Source organism: Montipora foliosa, chromosome 3 (genome assembly GCF_036669935.1).
Source record: "Montipora foliosa isolate CH-2021 chromosome 3, ASM3666993v2, whole genome shotgun sequence".
Taxonomy (NCBI): Eukaryota; Metazoa; Cnidaria; class Anthozoa; order Scleractinia; family Acroporidae; genus Montipora; species Montipora foliosa.
The window spans coordinates 69,868,363-69,888,362 of record NC_090871.1 but is presented as its reverse complement, the minus strand read 5'-3'; the positions used below and the strand labels follow the sequence as shown (position 1 = coordinate 69,888,362).

Sequence of the window (20,000 nt, the reverse complement as noted above, 5' to 3'; positions counted from 1 at the left end):
TGGGAATACGAATATGGTCTATTGTCTGGGTTTTTAAACATGGGAAGGATGGGTAAATTTTTGTCAACATGGAAATGTTTTCTTCCCATTCACAAATTAGCCATTCATAGCTACATGCATTCTCTGATTATATTTGGTCATGATACAGCGTTAAGCTTTTATCTCACAAAGCTCTTTTCTTATAAATATACTTTTTAAAAATATTTCCCTACCCTACCCCCTACACAGTAATTTTGTCACCATTCGACGTCCACCCGTGATCGCCACATCCATCCTCGTCTTCGCTTACATAGGGAGGCCATTAGCATGTCCTCTCAAAAATGAGGTAAGCAAGGAAACGAAGTCAACTTCAGCCTCATTCTCATTCAAAGACCAGGTAGATTGGCCCACAATTGCAAAAACGCCTTGTGTTCAATTCCGAGCATTTGTCTAAACAAGTAAGAGATCAATACTGAAGAAGAAGCAGGTTGTGGTCTACAACTAATTACCAGACCAGTCAAAGTGAATGCTCCAAAAATAATGGGAAAATGGAACCAGATGAGTCAACGTGCGTGTGTGGGTGTAAATAGGTGGGTGAGGGTTGGAAGAGGGACCCAGGGGTTGAAGGAAACGGATGACTAACATTTGTTGAACATTAAACTATTTACACAAATCCTATCGTTGGAATTCTGTTCTGAAGAAACTAAGTTAAAGATCTCACTTCTTGTCAATTTATAAGGAAATCGTTTAAATGTGTTTCTCACACGCCTCTGGGGCCTGGGCCCAAGGGTTTGTTTTTGAATCACGTGCTCAGTGTTGTTTGTCAGTTGCTTTTTTGCTGTCCGCCATTGCTGACGAATATTTCAGAGCCCCAGTTCCCACCCAACCCTTCGTTTGAGTTGATCACATACACTCTGTTGGTTAGATATTCTAAACTGTCCGCATAGAGTCTTTGTAAGCTTATATCTGTTGTTTTAATATTACTGTACTTTGCCTACATTACGTATAATGTTAGGCTGTATTGCTTTGACAAATAAAAGAGTCAGTTGGCGGCGGTCAGCTTGACAATGGCTCCCAGAGGTGTGTGAGAAGAAATCTTACAAATGGTTTTATGGCTTTGGTTTACGAAACCGTCTAATATCCGCAGTCACAATGAACGACTTTTCTGTATTCTACATCATGAATTATTGACCACCCCCCATAAGAGATTTTCAGGGCCAATCACACACAACAGAACACAACACAACAACAACAACAACAGCAACAACTATTAAAAATCCCAACTGGCCGGAGGCAAACCAGTTGGCAATTTACATGTGCAGCTAAGAAGTTGAACCAGGGACTACCAGGAACAAATTCAACGAGTGGTCAGAAGGGTCTTGGAACCTGGGATCCCCGAATCCCAAGGCAAGCGACCTAACCACTGGGCCACACTACCAGAAAAATGCAGTATAAAGACGCCATAACCCACCTTAAGTTGCAAAGGAAGCTTTGTTTCGTTTGGAATGGCTTTTTCAGGAACTGTGATTATCACGTCTGGATAATCAGGGTGACTGTATGTGCCACCATTGACCGTAATGGTGTATGCTGGAGATAACTTCAAACGACAAACCACAGCGTACGTAGAACATTTTGTGATGTCAGCTTGCACCACAGGAAAGCAGGAATCAGGAATGTCGTTTGTAGATGAGTAATCATCAACGATACCTGTAATGATATAAGAATGTTATTACAAGGAAAGATTACGTTTATACAAACGTTGGCCGTGTAGCACTTATATTTTAAACAAAGTTAACTAAATAGAGTGTAATGTGAAGTGCTAGATTTCTATCCCATATCTCGCGGAGATCTAACCCGAAGGTAGTGGGTTCAATTCCCACCCTGGTCAGAGTTTTTCTCTATCCTTGTGTGGGCCCATTTCCATCACTAGGGCTAACGCTCAAATGGTTCATATGGAATAGAAATCTAGCACTTCACATTACACTCTATTCAGTTAACTCTTTTTAAGAATGTTATTACATCTGTTTCTTACAGTACAGTAATGGCTTACAGCTAAGTAATAGGTGATATCTGCAATGATATTGTTATTTTTATTACAGCTGTTTCTGACGATAAAGCAATAATAATAATAATAATAATAATAATAATAGTAATAGTTCTTGTGATAAAATTGATTAAAAAGACAAACGCAACTAGATTCATTTTGACAACGTTTCGACATCGTCCGACAATGAATTTTAATCGGATGAAGCATAACTTATAGTACAAGAACAATAGAACAATAGAACAATATATACAATAGTACGCTAACAATAAATGTGAAATCTAAGTAAATAGTTTTGCCCTGACAGAGTCTAACTGCACCATCACTTAATGTGCAGTCAGACTCTGTCAGGGCAAAACTATTTACTTAGATTTCACATTTATTGTTAGCGTACTATTGTATATATTGTTCTATTGTTCTATTGTTCTTGTACTTTAAGTTATGCTTCATCCGATTAAAATTCATTGCCTGACGATGACATCGGACGATGTCGAAACGTTGTCAAAATGAATCTAGTTGCGTTTGTCTTTTTAATCAATAGTAATAGTAACGATTTTATTTAACGAGGCTAACATATTTACTGGTGGCCCAGTAGTTCCTCAATCCGATTGAATAGCCCTTTTCACGGTTAGTTTTTCTCATTTGCATTACAATGCAAAATAACGTGGATGTGAGGCAATTTCGGGCTATGTTGTAGCTTTAACCCGAAATTGCTTCCCATCAACGTTACATTACATTGTAATGAAAAGGAAAAAAACTAACTGTGAAAAGAGCTATTGGAATTTAGAAATGTTGGCCTTCGAGGAGAGGGGAAAAGCGGAGAAAAACTTCTCGGAGCAGTCTGTAGAAAGAACCACCAACAAACTTTACCCACAAATGGCCACGCGTCGGGCATTGAACCAGGACCACATTAGTGGAAGGTGAGTGTAATCACCACTACACCAACCCTGATCCCACAGATGCACCCATTTAGCTAATGCTGATGATCCATGAAAAAAAAAAAGGTTACCCGAGGGGCACTGAAAGTCCTCACTTCCATCTACGTCCTCCCATTCATTGGTTTCCGCATCAACCAGCCTTTTAATGACCAGTTCGTACCCTTTCAGGTTTGGACCACTGTGTGAAAGAGCCAGTCTTACTTCGTTGTTGAATTCAAAAGCCTCCGCATCCGTGTTGGTATATATTTCGATCACATTGCTCACGACAGCTTCGTGCTCCCCGAGGGGTGGTGAACGGGCCTCACGTTTCCATCTGTGGACTATTATTGGGGTGGGCTCCGACATAGCATCTGGGGAAAATGTAAGGTGAACGGCCCCAAGTTTAAGGTGCAAGCAGATGCCCTCGCTTGTCACTGTTCCTCTGCAAAAAAAAAAAATTCATCTTAATGTGAAATATGATATTTACAGTGTTTTGCAGGTCTACAAAAATAGAGCTGCAACAGTCTGCAAAATTAGAGAGAGACTCCCATTAAAAATGGCCTCTCTTGCTTCCAACACCTGCCATACTTAAAATTCCATCCTTTCTCCCTTCCCCCTCCTTCTCCCTTTCGATAGTGACTGTTTAAGTTTTCAGCACAACATTGATAAGGTTGGGGGGGGGGGGGGGGGGGGGGGGGCTGCAGAGTGGAAGATACTGGGTAAATTAATAACGATATAATTCAAAATGGTTGCTGCATCGTCGAAGTAATCTATTTGCTTTCTTCCTCGGACTAATCCCATAATCATGTTGTCGCAGGATAAAATAAAGATAATACCTTGAATGCACCAACTTTTGGTTACGGGTATCTAGACTCCCAATCCTTAAAATACAGAATTTAGCTCTAAGAAGCCAGAACACTGCACCTTTCTTAGAAATAGGTAAGATGAAAATCATTGCATCTATGGCCAGGATCCTAGGATTAAGGCAACGGCGGCAAAAGAAAAATTCATTACAGCTTTGTTTTCACTGTTGACGCAAGCATAAGTTTAAGCAACAAACACAAACTCTGAGAAGCGTTTAGATCAATCCGTAACTTAAGTTGGAACAAAAGACCCAATTGACTGCAAATCAAGAACGAGTCTCCGAGTGTTTCTTGAACATATGCTCGCGTCGCTAAGAAAAATTAGCACTAAGAATCCATCAAATCATAACGATTCAGCAATGTGACCACTCACTCGTATATTATTCTTCTCTTATCTTCTTGCTCGTGGTGCTCCAATCCTAGTGTGTCAATCCTCTCTGCCTCAAGAGCTACTTCATCTTCATTGCCTTCAAGTTCTTCCTCGTCGTCCTCCTCTTGCTTGTTCCCTACCCCTTCCACTTCTTTCCCTTCTTCATCACCAACTTCATCATCGTCATCATCATCACCAGCAACAGCAATAACAGGGTGGATGTCGCTGTCATTGCTTATATCGTCGACGTTGCCATGACTCGATGCTAATGAAACAGAACGTAAACTACTTCTTAAACTGTGGTAATAAACAATAGACCAAATCGGTTAACTCAATGTTGTGCCCAATTCAAACCCTTTGGGAATAAAACGTGTTGTACGAGGAATTTCCATATCATTTAAATGTGAATGCTACATTAAAATTCGAATAAAATGAACAAAGTAACACAAAGTAACCACTCCAAAAAACACATGAATATCTGCGGCCTTTCCCTACATCTAGGTGAGACGGAAAGCCGCAAGAATCTGGAACAAAAATTCATCTTCCAAATTGGCACCCTTAATCCTCACGGTATTAACAAACGCTTTTCATTTAACTAATATATCCCTATTTTTCACGTTGCCATGTTACCTCCAATAGCGTAGCTCCTACTCTACTATAAAAAGTACACGACCCATAATTCCTCGATTCGCTCTGAAGGGCTAACGCTCGAAACATCAGCTTTTAGAATCTCTGTACAGTGGCCAATTTACATTTTCAACTCCGTTGATAAAACCAAACTTTTTGTGTACTACTTCCCCACGAACGCAGCACCACAGTGTCTTTAGAAACCACCCCCTTGATTGAGTTAATCAATTTGGTCTATTGTTCATTTTCCCCCAAAACGTGCTTTCAAAATTGACACTGAATGGAGGAGCCTTTCTCTTGGGTAATGGAATCTTGGCCCTAGCAATTTTCAAATACTATACATACTTTCTAGTATGTACATCAATATGTAATTTCCAAACATTTCTACTTTCCTAGGATGTTTTTTAGCTTACAGACATTTGCCTCCCACAACAATTAATTTGCTTATTTAGCTTTGGAAACACAGAAAATACGCATTCCCCGAGACTGTCACTTAATAATATTGTATATGAAAAGTTGGTATAGCAAGCTGAAGAGTGTACTTGTCACCCGAGAAACACCGCAAAAGGCTTGGAGTTATTTTGAAGTATTTTCAAGGACCAAAATAACACAACGGCTAGATCCTCAGTCATGGAAGCAAACTTTTTTCCCAAGTCCCTGATTTCTATCAAGTGATTAACTAATTCTGGAACAGATGCTTACAAAACAAGGCACAAATGTAAGGACTTAGACAGTCTTGGACAGTATCTTAATACTACTGAAATCTCATGGTACTTTAACTATAATTGGCATGATATCTTATGTCTGACTGCTACTGAAGTATCAATAATTGAATTGCTTTCAATAACTCGTATCATCGAAGAAAGGAAAATAACATATCGACGAATTAGAGTCTAAGTAGGTTTATTACGTTTTGGACATCGTTTCTGAAAAAAAAACTATGAAGAAAGAAACAAGTAGTGGGTTAAATGGCACTCAGGGATGGCACTAGGATTTTTCAATCTGGGTCCTGGGACCCGCACGTTTGGCCAAATTGGGGTCCCAAGCATTTTTTGGGGGTCCCAAAATCTTGGTGACCCTCTGCGAGAAAAAGACCTGTTACCTATCCTCCGCGTGCCAGGTGGCACATAGGGCCTCGATTTCTGTAATAGTTACGTTTTTATAAGATGGGGTTATCAGCCCCAAGCTCAACCCCCAACCTGGAGGACCAGTGGATCATTCTTCGTCTGCTCCCTACCTTTCGACCTGTTTGACAAGGGTGACCCTTACAGGAGCTCAAAGCTCCCGCCGACGTAGCTCTAGAGGTCATTGGGACGCGCAAACCACCCCACCACGTTAAGGTGATGATCCATCGGGGTGGGCGAGAAAAAGAGTATGCTTTAAATAATGAGAAAAAGAGAGTAACCAACTTGGAATTAATATTGACGCATATGCATAGGACCGGCCGACAAAGGCTTTTTCTAGAGCCATTACATTCATTCCTGGACAAGAACTCTGTTAATGAAAGAGCACCCTTTACAAGGGTTTACGCATCACTGGTTTCCTCCCTTAGGAGCAACGAACAGTGACGTCTCTTGCTATATATTTGCATTCAGTGACTTGCAGAGTACATTCCTTTGAAGAAGACCGCAGAAGGCGGTCGAAAATTTAGTTTTAACCTTTTTAGATGTTTTAAACCCCATTTCTTAGAACTTCAATTATGATCACAGATCGCTCCAACAGTTTTAAAAAAACAGAATATACTGACAAATCAAAGCAAGTTGTGTGAGTTATCTAAGGGCGCTTACCATTTTGTAAGAACTGGCCGGTCGGACTGGTCCGTCCGTAAATGGAACGTGCGAGTTCTAAGAACTGGCAGAACCGTTTCTGGCCAAACTGGCCAAGCTCATTGAGTAGGGCCGCTCAGTTCCCTCAGTTCTGCGCGGAACGCGGGAAAATTTGTACGCGTTAAAAAATGGCAGCACGTTCATCGCAGACTTGTGGTGAGTATTATATATATTTTTTGTGCATTTTTTTGGTTGAAAGGAAGATTCCTTTTTCTGAAGTGCCTTGTGAAGGTATTCATAAACAAATTTTATTTCATTGCAAGACTAGAGAACGAGGAAAAACTTGTGACGTGGACAACAAAGAGCACAAAACTTTTGATTTCCCTACGCCGGGAAAAAGCCGGCCTCTTTGACAAAGGCAAAGTACGAAAGAAAAAATACAACTTATTAAAAAAAAAACAAAACTTTGTCTTCTGCATCGTTCACAAAAAGAGTATCCTCCTCCTCCGGCGAAAGAAAGTCAAGAAAAAATGTCGGAGGAATGTTGCAAACTCTCGTCACAACATCCGCCATGTTGTTTACATCAGCTCTTGCGTGTATTCCGCGCAAGGATTGCATGAGTAATCGTGCGGGCCGGCCTTGACCATTCCATTTACACCGATGAGAACCAGTTCTTCCGGGCCGGCCAGTGCTAACAAATGGAAAGCACCCTAAGTCAGTGCCTTGCGTCCTGGGACGCATTAAAATTTCGATGATGTATTTTTTGGATTTTATTTGCGTAAAAATGCACGATTTCTGCGTTAACGCGATCCCTGGCACTAAGGAATTTCGTTCTGATTGGCAAGTAAATCATATAACAATTATCTTAATTCACTCATTTAACTATTTGTGCTTAGTTAATAGCAACAATTCCTATTCAGTGTTACTTTGACATGTACACTTGAGGACCTCAATAACTCACTTCACTAGACGGAGCAACCTTCAATCACCAATCAATTTCACTGTCAATCCATCATAACACGGCTCAAACAGCTAGCTATCTGCAGGAAGCTGAAGTAGCTGACTCCGTGAATGCAAACATTATTTAATACAGGTAATAGCCAAAGCAGTTCAAGTAAAAATAACCACTCTGGCAACCTTTTTAAAAGCCATTTCTCTGTGAAGAACGTACCTGCTCCTTTTGACAACTTCCTGATTAAAAACATATACAAAGTACAGCGATTCAGTCATTAAAGTTCTATTCAGATAGCACTTACCATCCTTTTTGTGCTCGTGTTGCCCAAATTCAAAGGTGACATCTTCGCCAATTAGCAGAAATGGCGCCCAGTATTTTATGGCGGAATAATTTTTTGTCTCCCGAAGAGACTTCATAGCATGGTGAAGAGCTGTACTTGCACTTTTTCTTTCTGCCAAGTGTTGGTAGAAACTCTTCATGAACATGAAGGTCGCCTCGTCGTCAATTGCCCAGAGTGACACCAGAACAGACCGGGCACCAGCACACAGGAAAGCCCTGGCTATTTCCAAAATACCCTTAGATTTTACCTCTCCCTGGCCACTATGACAGCAACTCAGCACAACCAGTCTTGCCTGAAGACGAACTGCTTGAACATCACTCAGTGATAAGATGTAATCTTCCTTTTCGGGGATCTGGGATGTGCGTTCGGGATTTGGGGCCAAAGCAATTTCTCCAAATTTGGCGTCTCCAAGTGCAGCAATGTGGATTAAAGCAACTGACTTCATTCTTCTCAGCACCTCAGCTTTGGTTGCATTTTTTCCTGTAAGAGGCACAGTCTGCAGAAGTTCTCCAATCATAGCAACCTCTTTTTTCGCGCATGGCAGCTGTTGATACATGGGTTCACCAGTGCCGTAAGTGACTTCCTTCAAGCACGGATCGCCCACAAGCAGCGCCTCACTCTTACTTTGGAAGTCATCAGGTGCACTAGTGATCAGTTTTAAAGCAGTCAGCGAGGGAATTGCACGGATCCTGACAGAGTCACTCAATGCAGAAAAAGGAGCCAGGCAAAAGTGTCCACAAAGACTAAGTCATCATCCTGAAGCAAGTCTGCAATAGGACTGACTAAGACATCATACAAGGGCTGCAAAGAAGACACAGAGAAGCTCAAGGACTGAACGGTTTCTTCAACACCATCCCTACTGCTCGAGAAGTCACTGCGTTGTCTGTCAAGTGAACGATTCTCACATCGTACAATGGTCCCCTCATTGATCTGTTTAAAAGTACTTTTCATCAGTGAGCGGGCATTTTCATTTTCGATTTCCTTTTGTCTAAAATTTATCCCGATATCTTCTCTTAGCAACCAGAAGCTGATGGTGTTCCCTTCAAGTGCTGTGAAAACAGTTTGTGAAGGTAGATCTTTCATAACCAAAGGGATAGTTACCTTCATCGTCGGTTTCTCATCAACGCCGTATTGCATCTTCAAAATGTCTGCCAAAGCCTGTGCTCGTCCTTGCTCAGCAGCATACAAAGCCTCATCAACCTCTCCATTCTTCAAAAGTGCTGTCCACAGAGCAGTGTAGGCAGCCTTATTTTTGTCATGAAAGCTAATTTTCCATGTATCCTCTGCCTGAAGAAGCCACCTTGTTTCATCAAAATAATAAATGCTTAGACGATAGTAATTAAGAGCTTTGCTAAAGGAGTCACAAAATTCATGAAAAAGACCAATCTGATGACATGCGATTGCCTGCCCTATTGGGTCCTCCGTTTCATTTGCTATACTAAGATGTTGATTGTGGTACGCTATGGCTTGCTTAAAATCACCACGCCTTCGATAAGCATCGCCGAGATTGCAATAGGCTCCTCCTTCACTGGCCCTAGCCCCCAGTTCTTTTGCAATAATAAGATGTTGATTGTGGTACGCTATGGCTTGCTTAAAATCACCAAGACTGTCATAAGCGTTGCCCAGATTGCCATAGGCTCTTCCTTCTCCGTCCCTATTCCCCAGTTCTTTCGCAATACTAAGATGTTGATTGTGGTACGCTATGGCTTGCTTTAAATCACCAAGACTGTAATAAGCGTTGCCCAGATTGCAAAAGGCTCTTCCTTCTCCGGCCCTATCCCCCAGTTCTTTCGCAATACTAAGATCTTGATTGTGGTACGCTATGGCTTGCTTAAAATCACCAAGACTGTCATAAGCGTTGCCCAGATTGCCATAGGCTTTTCCTTCTCCGTCCCTATTCCCCAGTTCTTTCACAATACTAAGATGTTGATTGTGGTATGCTATGGCTTGATTAAAAGAACCAAGACTTTGATAAGCGTTGCCGAGATTGCCATAGGCTCTTCCTTCTCCTGCCCTATCTCCCAGTTCTTTTGCAATACTAAGATTTTGATTGTGGTACGCTATGGCTTGCTTAAAAGCACCAAGACTTTGATAAGCATTGCCGAGATTGCCATAGGCTCTTCCTTCTCCTGCCCTATCTCCCAGTTCTTTTGCAATACTAAGATTTTGATTGTGGTACGCTATGGCTTGCTTAAAAGCACCAAGACTTTGATAAGCGTTGCCGAGATTGCCATAGGCTCCTCCCTCACCGGCCCTATCCCCCAGTTCTTTTGCAATACTAAGATGTTGATTGTGGTATGCTATGGCTTTCTTAAAAGCACCAAGACTGTAATAAGCGTTGCCGAGATTGCCATAGGCTGCTCCTTCTCCGGCCCTGTCCCCTACCTCTTTTGCAATACTAAGATGTTGATTGTGGTACTTTATGGCTTGCTTGAAATTACCAAGACTGTAATAAGCGTTGCCGAGATTGCCATAGGCCGCTCCTTCTCCGGCCCTGTCCCCTACCTCTTTTGCAATACTAAGATCTTGATGGTGGTACTCTATGGCTTGCTTGAAATCACCAAGACTTTTATAAGCATTGCCGAGATTGCCATAAGCTCTTCCTTCTCCGGCCCTGTCCCCTACCTCTTTTGCAATACTAAGACGTTGATGGTGGTACTCTATGGCTTGCTTGAAATCACCAAGACTTTTATAAGCATTGCCGAGATTGCCATAAGCTCTTCCTTCTCCGGCCCTGTCCCCTACCTCTTTTGCAATACTAAGATGTTGATGGTGGTACTCTATGGCTTGCTTGAAATGACCAAGACTGTCATAAGCATTGCCGAGGTTGCCATAAGCTCTTCCTTCTCCGGCCCTGTCCCCTGCCTCTTTTGCAATACTAAGATCTTGATGGTGGTACTCTATGGCTTGCTTGAAGTTACCAAGACTGTAATAAGCACTGCCCAGATTGCCATAGGCTTTTCCTTCCCCGGCCCTGAAACCCACTTTCTTAAAAATGGCTAATGCTTCTGTGTAATTTGTTATGGCCTGATGAAAGTCGGCTGTGCCCTGATAGTATCTACCAAGATTGAAAGAAGCCAAACCCTCGCCTTTTCTGTCTCCCTCCTTTCTTGCAATGCTGAGCTTTTGCATGTGCCGCTCCAAAACTTCCAACTTTCTATCCACCATTCTTGATAACAGTCAGAACTAGGAAGTTTTTCTCTGAAATCTGGGATGCACCTAGAAGACTAATAAGAAGAAGACAAGAAGAATAATAGCCTGTTATTAGCAGTTCTGCAGAAGATAAGGTGCCCAACACTTGATGGCAGGTCACTTGACCTGAGTGTTGCTATGACACTTGGGAGTTTTACTGTAAAATGCAAGTGCGACACTGTTTGTAGCTGTTCCTTAAATTTTTATATCACTTTCTTGAATACGTACACAAGCACCAAGAACAAAGTGTTAAACCACTGAACAGAAAATTGTGCTTGAAAACCTAGTAAGTAGACAACAATAGTCTTTCGGATTTCAGTTACGCTGACATTTCATAAGAAGTACTTGTTTTCAACATTTGGAACCTCTTTATAGTGGTAATAGCTGCCACATGCAATTTGCCTTAACAAACATTAAAATCTTTTAATTGGGGGAAGATCCTTACAAGAACATTTCCATAACTGGACTTCGAGGCCTTCGGGTAGAGTATCTGTTTTCTAACATTGGTCAATATCATTGCTATTTTCCAAATGGTCTGGATAGCACAAGTGTTACTGATATTTTTAAAAATACAACCACACTTTTGAGATTAAGGAACATGTTTTGATGTTTTAAACATCATCATCAGCCATAGTGAGTGTAACATTAATTATTTTACAAGATAATCCATGTATATATATATACACGTAAAGTAGGCTTGTATTTGCTGTACTAAGAGTGCTCTATACCATGCGGTAGGGCAATTATAAATGAATGAATAATCAGGACACGATCATACTTTTGCATTGTCAGGGTTTCTCTCCTACACTCTCTCTAAAATTAAAATTAGCCTGTATCCTTCTAGGATCCTTCCTTGTCATCCGCTAAGTTGACTACGGTCGTGCATCATTAAGTTGATCCTTGGTTGGGTTTCAAGTGAAGTTATAGGCTCCCCTACTTTGTCACCTCGAAAGAAAATTTCCCGGGAGGCCCACGCCTTAAACCACGTAAATCACATCGTCGATGGCTGTGTTGCCAGCATGGTTGTCCTGGTGGTGTAGTGGTGATCACACCCGACTAGTAATGGGGGGACGTGGGTTCAAATCCCGCTCAGGGCAAATTTTCTTTCACACATTTATTCAGTTAAAAATATGATTATTTGGGGTGTGCATTGTCAGGGTTTCTCTCCTACACTCTCTCTAAAATTAAAATTAGCCTGTATCCTTCTAGGATCCTTCCTTGTCATCCGCTAAGTTGACTACGGTCGTGCATCATTAAGTTGATCCTTGGTTGGGTTTCAAGTGAAGTTATAGGCTCCCCTACTTTGTCACCTCGAAAGAAAATTTCCCGGGAGGCCCACGCCTTAAACCACGTAAATCACATCGTCGATGGCTGTGTTGCCAGCATGGTTGTCCTGGTGGTGTAGTGGTGATCACACCCGACTAGTAATGGGGGGACGTGGGTTCAAATCCCGCTCAGGGCAAATTTTCTTTCACACATTTATTCAGTTATATATATATATATATATATAACTTCAGGTGAGTTCCACACTGATAAATCCAGAATAGTGCTCAACAATAATGGAGCGGTAATAACAATGTTTTTCTACTCAATATAGTTTCATATGGACTTTAAAGCCATTAATGATTAAGTGATTCACAGGCAGACAAGGGTAGTTAATGTAAATAGTCAGTTGAGATCCTCCTGGGGGTGATGCGCTGTTGGCTCAAGGGATCTACTTAACTGACTACTTACATTAATTACCCTTGTCTGCCTGTGAATCACATGTTGATCCAGCGTCATCACATAGAAAAACTGGCCCATTAGGGAGACCCACGTAAATGCCACACATTAAGTGATAAATCAGCCATGTTGCCAGCAAGGTTGTCCTAATAGTGTAGTGGTCATCACACCCGACTAGTGATCAGGGGGACGTTGGTTCAAATCCCGCTTAGGGCAATTACAGTTTTCCCCAGAAGTTGTCCAGTGTTAAGTTTCCCGTAAACTTCTCTCAATTCTCCTCAACTTGGACTGTGAATCCATTTGTGATCCTCCTGGGGGTGATGCCCTGTTTACTCAAGGGATCTACTTAACTGACTATATATATATATATATATATATATATCACTATCAATACAATGATTCTTTGTAGATTAAATGTTCCTTACAAGTAGGTAAAATTCAAACGATATTATAGAAAACATACTGTAACTGGCATAATAGTAAAATTTAAAAAGTGTAATACTATACCGACATGATCAACTTGTTTGTTGAGTTTGGGTTTCAACCGCTCAATATGAAAGCTTCCCTTGATTTTGTGCTGATAGAAAGAGGTAGCATTTTCAACAATTTTCAAGCAAGAGACACAATTATCCTGACAATTTTTGAAAAAACTGAGATGCTTGAAAATAGGATAATTGTTATCCCAGAAAAGGTGCTCATTTACAGGTCTGTAGAAATACCTGTTATGCCTGTTATTTTCCTTGTCACATTTTTTAATCTTTTCTTGCACAAAGTTCAATTTCCACCATGGAAGACCAAATATTTTCTTGGTCAATTTATATGACAGCAGATGACATGCATGACAGGTCAACTTGCGCGTTTTCAAAATGCAGGGTTTGTCTGCAAGCGTTTCCCTCTTGTCTAGCCCCATTTTTTGTAACTCAAAAAAGTTTAATTTTACGTGGTTATCCACCGCCAAGTCTTTCGGTAAAACATTATCTAGTGGGCAAAAAGTTTCTAACATATCTTTTACGCATACTAAAACACCTTGGATCGAGACCAAGTGACTGTAAACAAAAATATATCAAAATACATCACTTACGTTCTTGATGTGTAAGAATAGAGGGTAGTATAGTTCAATCAAACGACGGACAAATAGCTCAGTACAAGCAGCAAGCAGATATTACTAAATACCCCGCGATGTTCCTCCTTAAAACCTTTTGAGCAGGAATAATGAATCCAGCTGAGAAAAAAATACTGGTGGATCATTTGGGTGCCTCATTCGCAACTGATCATGAGTGACGGTGATCACTTTAGAAAATAAATATATACGAAATTCTCATATAGTCGCTAACAAAAAGTAATGCAAAAGTCATCAGAACTGGTTTATCACACATAAATTACTTGTTCGTGTTATTAAGAAACGAGTAACAGTGAGCAACTCACCAAAACGGATGCTAATCGACGCGAGGTCCTCGACGACAAGAAACGATTATGCAAAATTTGATGATTTAATATGGTTATCCATGCATTATCGAATCTTGTAGGAACTTTTAACTTTCATAACCCAAATCCCATTTCTCTACTGACGTTAGTCCCAGAGCCACTCTATACTCTATCCTAATCTAAGTGATTTGTTCCTAAACATGGAAGCTTGAGGCTTATTACGTGCAGTATTGTCATTGCCAGGGTAATATTAATAAGCCCCTTTGTTTGGGATGAATATACCAGTATATAATAAATAAACAAACACACAGTATTCTTATAATTGGTTTAACCAGTGAAATTATGAAATTATTTCAACCTGAGATTATTACTTGGAAACAAACCAACTGCATATTAATTATAACCCAAGCTGAAATTAACCCTGGGATTTTAGCATGAAGAGACACGATGAAAAGTCTTCCATGCAATTTTCGGTCTTTGGCTAAAAAATCTGTGTAATGGGGCCGAAAAGAAAAGGTATCGACTGAAGACAAGTTGAAAAGTCGCCAAGCTGCAATCATGGACAAAAGTTGTTGAGACACATGAAAATAAACAACGTTTTTTACCCTAGGTGTAAATTCTCCTCGCCCCTCTTTAAGGTAACCTCCCCTACCCCCTTTTTCAATGTTGGAAACAAATAAACATCCACCAAGCCTTTTGCAACATTGTTTGGGGGCGGGGGGGATGCCAACAGATGAAAAAAATGTTTTCATTCAAAAACAAAATACTATTGTTAGTTCGAAAGCGTTAGTTTTGGGGATTTGTCTCAACACTTTTGTCCATGATTGTGGCTGCATTAATTTTTATGCAAATCATTTGTCTTGTCACCTTGCTTTTAAATAACTTTATGGTTGGAAATTAAAATTCATATCACTACTGACCAGTAAACTGTAAACACGTCAGGTATTAAAAATTTACAGTATGTTGCCCTATTTCCCGGACACTTACACTTCACGATTCTGCATGTATTTCGTCGTAAAAACGAAGAAAATTTGAACCATACGTTCCAAAGATTATCAACTAGTCTGCTTGCGTTTGTTCTTTAGGTGAGAAGATCGCGTTATATCTTTTCATTTTCAAACGCGGTCGTTCTCACAAAATGCGCGATAGATTTAATTTTACTTTTTTTTCGACATAAGTCAAGCTAAAAGGTATGTTTTCGAACATATGAGAATTCTCAGCTTGTAGTTTTGTATCTGCGAGCAAAAAAATCTCCAAAAATAGTGCAACTGACTGTACTGCACATATTCACCAGCCAGCTACATTTTTGTTTGATGGACAGTGCGAGCGACGCTGTTTATGCAAAATATTGAAATTCGTTCGAGCAAATCAACAAAAATGGCACTTAAAGTATAGCAAAAATTACAGAAATAATTTAACAAACCTTTAACATGAATAACCCAAGACTGGCAATAGCTTCGAAGAACAGAAAATGGGGAAAACACTGTATACATCACATTTTTGGAGAACATCAGCTGTGCAAAAGTAATGCAGGCAGATATAGGCGGCGGGTATGCGCATGCTTTTCAGCCGAAGCCATCACAGTAGGACAAAATTGCCTTCCCACAAGCCTAATCAACCGAATTCTAACATTAATATATCAGAAAATTATACCTTATGCAAAATAACTCATGATTCCAGTGGAGTCTACGTGGGTTGACCAATCTCTGAACACTGCTTGATAACTCGTGCGGATGTTAAGTTACAGGGTATAGGGAGAAATCGAGCCAGTCGAAAGTACCCCTCGGGTAACTCCAAACTCTGGGCCCAACTGGTTACAGGAGGGTGCTCAGAGATCCCTCGGGAGCTCAACCGTGCTCCCAGAGGTTAAATGGGAAAACGACAACCACCTTGTCAGCCATAAAAGTCCTCGCTGCAGGCTAGGCTAAGAAAAGCCAACCGAGCACCCTCCGACAGGGGTCTTGTTTAGCGCCGTTAGGTGTCACACAACAGTGACGCTTGGCAAGTCACGCAACTTTAGCTCATTTGCCCTCATCTGGGAAAACTTTTAACAAAATAGAGTAAAAACAATTACAGCTAGGTACTGTAAAATAAATGTCTAGTCTTCGGTTAGTTTTCTTTGTAATTTTTTTTTTTTTGCATCAGGCCTACTGTGGGACCTTAAGTCGCCGTAACTTAGAGCTACTTAGGGTGACTTAAGAAAAAATTGCCCAAAAAGTCAGGCGACTTAAGGACACCTTACACAACTTAAATTGCTTATTCTGCTAAGTCACAGAATATCGACTGATCAAAGGTATCCATATTTCTTTTCCAAAATCAGAAAAAAAGAAAAAAGCAACTGTAAAATATTATTACTTCACAGGTTTTAATTGCTGTATGACAGTGTCAGATGTTTATGTCTGAATGCCACTAGAGCTACAGTACTGTGCAAAAAGAATGCAAACGAATTTCGCGCTTTTCGCTACTTTTCGACGAAATATAACGAAATTTCGGGCGAAACGAAATTTCATTCGAACTTCGCCGAATTTTCGAAAAGCCTATTGTTTCAATCAAAGCGAAAATTCGCAACGGCCGCGCAAATATTCAAGCGAAATTTCGTCGTGACATAGCGAAATTTCGTTGCGACATAACGAAATTTCGCTGTGACATAGCGAAATTTCGTTGTCACAGCGAAATTTCGTCGTGGCATAGCGAAATAGTGAAAGTTCGCAGCGAGTATGTCCTCCTTCTCGCTTGTCTCTCCAATCCGTCTTCCTCTCGGGTGGCTTAGATGACAATAAAATTATTTAAGCGGGCAGATTAGTCATAGTAAAGGAAGCGCTTTCACAATCCCTTTCTAATTCAGTCAATGCATGACATCTGGATTGCTTCTGAGAATTATGTCACGAAAGTGTCGATTGCCCATGTGTTTTCGAGTTCTGAGTAACTGTTACGAAAAATAGCATTGCGTGACAAGCGTTACTGTCTAGAAGCTTCGCGAGAGTTCGTAGTCTGTTTATATTTAGGTTTGTACGTAAGCGTTTCTAAATCGGTGTGTTTTGTAATCTTTCTATAATTAGAGTGATTACTAATTTAGAAAGTTCTAGAAGTTTATTGTCAGAGTATATAGGTAGACGAGCACAAGCGGAGTGTTTTTCTAACTAGTTTTTCACAAGCGAAGAGAGTTGGCGTTGGCCGTGTTTAGTCAAGTGTGACAGAAGCTGTGTTTATTCAAGTTGGCGGAGGCCGTGTAAGTTTATTGAGTACGTGTTGTTCAGAGTTTTACTTCGTGGAAACTACGTTCATTTTGGAATAAATCTTCTTGTTGTTGTTCCGACAACCCTGCGTTCAGTTTAGTTTGCAAGCTACCTTTCCTCAAAACATTCGAACTCGTAACATTGGAGGCCTGGTCCGGGAGAGGAATTCATTTGTTTGCTAACTACAGAAACCAGGAAAGGACAATTCAAGAAGGAGTTACGCCTAAAGTAAGAAGAACTGTACAAAGAGAGTATATTGTGTTTCTGCTGTGAAATACTGCTATGGAAATGGAAAAGCTTTTGCAGATGGGAAAAGAATTTGGATTGGAAGGAGAAAAGCTGCTCGAGTTTGTACAGAAGCAACAAAAGATCGAGGAAGAAAAAGAAGAGAAACGCAGACAGTTTGAAGAACGAAGAAGGGAAGAGGAAGAAAAGCAAGAAAAACGAAGACAATTGGAGGAAGAAAGAGAAGAAAGGCGTAGGCGGTTTGAAGAAGAAAAAGAAGAGAGGCGTCGATTACTTGAAGAAGATAAAAGAAGAGAAGACGAAGAGAGAGAAACTAGGCGACAAGAACGCGAACTAAGAAAATTGGAGATGGAAGCCGAGCTTTTGAAACAGAAAGAGGCTATTGAAGCGGCAAAAAGAGAACATGAGCTGGAGATTGCACGTTTGGCTGTGGAGAGTGCTGACGGGCGTCCTGAAGTGAGAGAGGATCGGGCTAAGGCACCTAAACTCCCCTCGTTTGTTGATGGTAAAGACGATTTGGACGCGTATTTGCAGAGGTTCGCGAGATTTGCCGAGACAGCTAAGTGGAAAAAAGATGGATGGGCATCGAAGCTTAGTGCTCTGTTGTCTGGAGGGGCACTAGAAGTGTATTCACGTCTATCAGAGGACGCAGCTAAGGATTATGACAGGGTAAAGATTGCGTTAATGAAGAGATATGACCTTACCGAAGACGGCTATCGTCGAAAATTTAGAGCATCCAAACCAGAAGTCGACGAAAGTCCGGAGCAGTTTATTGTGCGACTGGACAGATACCTGTTACGTTGGCTAGAGCTTTCGGATACTGCGCGAACCTTTGATGGTCTTAAGGACTTGATCGTGAAAGAACAATTTATTGACTCTTGCCCTAAGGATTTGGCAATTCACCTGCGAGAAAGGGCACCTGAGACTCTAGCAAAGATTGCGAAGATCGCTGACCAGTACTTGGAGGCTCATGGTAAACATTTGTTCAGCTCAGCGAGCAGAAAGCCAACAATGCAGCCTGAGAGGGACAAAGCCAAGAACATGCAGATTAATCCACCAGCTCTGCATTGCTTTAAGTGCAACACCCGAGGTCATAAAGCTGTCAACTGCCCAACCTTAACAAGAAAGTGTTTCCTATGTGGTAAGCAGGGACATGAAGCTAGAAACTGTCGATCAGGTGGACGCAGATCAGGAGGACAAAGTAAGGATGGTAACCCTGTGCAGCGTGGTCAAGTGAGTGCCAGTTGTTTAGTTCAACCACCTGAGGATAAACCTACGGATGAAGAAGTTAAGGCCTGTATTAAAGATGATAAGTTGCTGTTAGCCTGTGGTAAGAAGATTCCATTGTTGAGTAGTGCTTGTGTTGAACCGTTGACTGGAGTGAGAAGTAAAATGCCTGTCGTGAAAGGTAGAGTTGGAGAGAAGCCTGTTGATGTCCTGAGAGATACTGGTTGTAGTGGAATTGTAGTAAAGAGGGACCTTGTGTCTGAGGATCAGTTTACTGGTGAATTTAATGTTATGCTGCTCATTGACAATACGGCAAGGAAAGTTCCCATCGCAAAGATTGATGTTGATACACCTTATCTTAAGGGCCAAGTGGAAGCGCAGTGTCTTCCCAATGCTGTTTATGATTTAATTATTGGTAATGTACCAGGCGCAAGAGCCGCTGACGACCCAGACCCAAGTTGGCAAGTTCCTGTAGAAGAAGCTTGTGCTGTAACCACGAGAAGTCAAGCTAAGAAAGCTGGAGAACATATTCCGTTGAAGGTACCGGATACCAAAGAAAGTCCTGTAGCTGATAGAGAAAAGCTCAAGCAGATGCAGCGTGACGACGAGAGCCTACAGAAATTTTGGGAGAAAGATGACGTAGTTGCGAGAGGCCAGGCTGAGACTTCATTTGAAGTGAAAGGTGGAGTTCTGTACCGCGTCTACAAGCACCCTTATGTGAACGGAGGTAAACCCCTGAAGCAGGTTATGGTTCCTGTGCCGCTGAGAAGTCAAATAATGGAACTAGCGCACGGATCGATCATGGGAGGTCACATGGGAATAAAGAAAACGACTGCTAAGATTCAAAGCGCGTTCTATTGGCCAGGCATTCAAGGGGACGTGACTCGTTATTGCAAGTCCTGTGATGTATGTCAGAAGACAGTTAACAAGGGTTCCGTACCGAAGGTTCCCCTAGAGACGATGCCATTAATTGACAAGCCGTTTAAGAGAGTAGCAATCGACCTGGTTGGACCTATTGTTCCCCCGAGTGAGGACGGTCATAGATATATATTGACATTGGTTGACTTTGCAACTCCTTATCCTGAAGCTGT

The 20,000-nt window shown here is 41.2% G+C and overlaps 1 protein-coding gene across 1 annotated transcript in view; it reads right to left on the bottom strand.

Annotated features, from left to right (window-relative positions):
* LOC137998116 (tetratricopeptide repeat protein 28-like) overlaps positions 1-15,925 on the bottom strand; it is a 40,218-nt gene extending 24,293 nt beyond the window's left edge. The window contains 6 exon segments of the mRNA XM_068844534.1: positions 1,451-1,686; positions 3,033-3,382; positions 4,177-4,438; positions 7,823-8,599; positions 8,602-11,088; positions 15,854-15,925. Coding sequence (XP_068700635.1) covers positions 1,451-1,686; positions 3,033-3,382; positions 4,177-4,438; positions 7,823-8,599; positions 8,602-11,029 — 4,053 coding nt within the window. The 5' untranslated portion in view covers positions 11,030-11,088; positions 15,854-15,925.
* Positions 15,926-20,000: the final 4,075 nt, after the last annotated feature.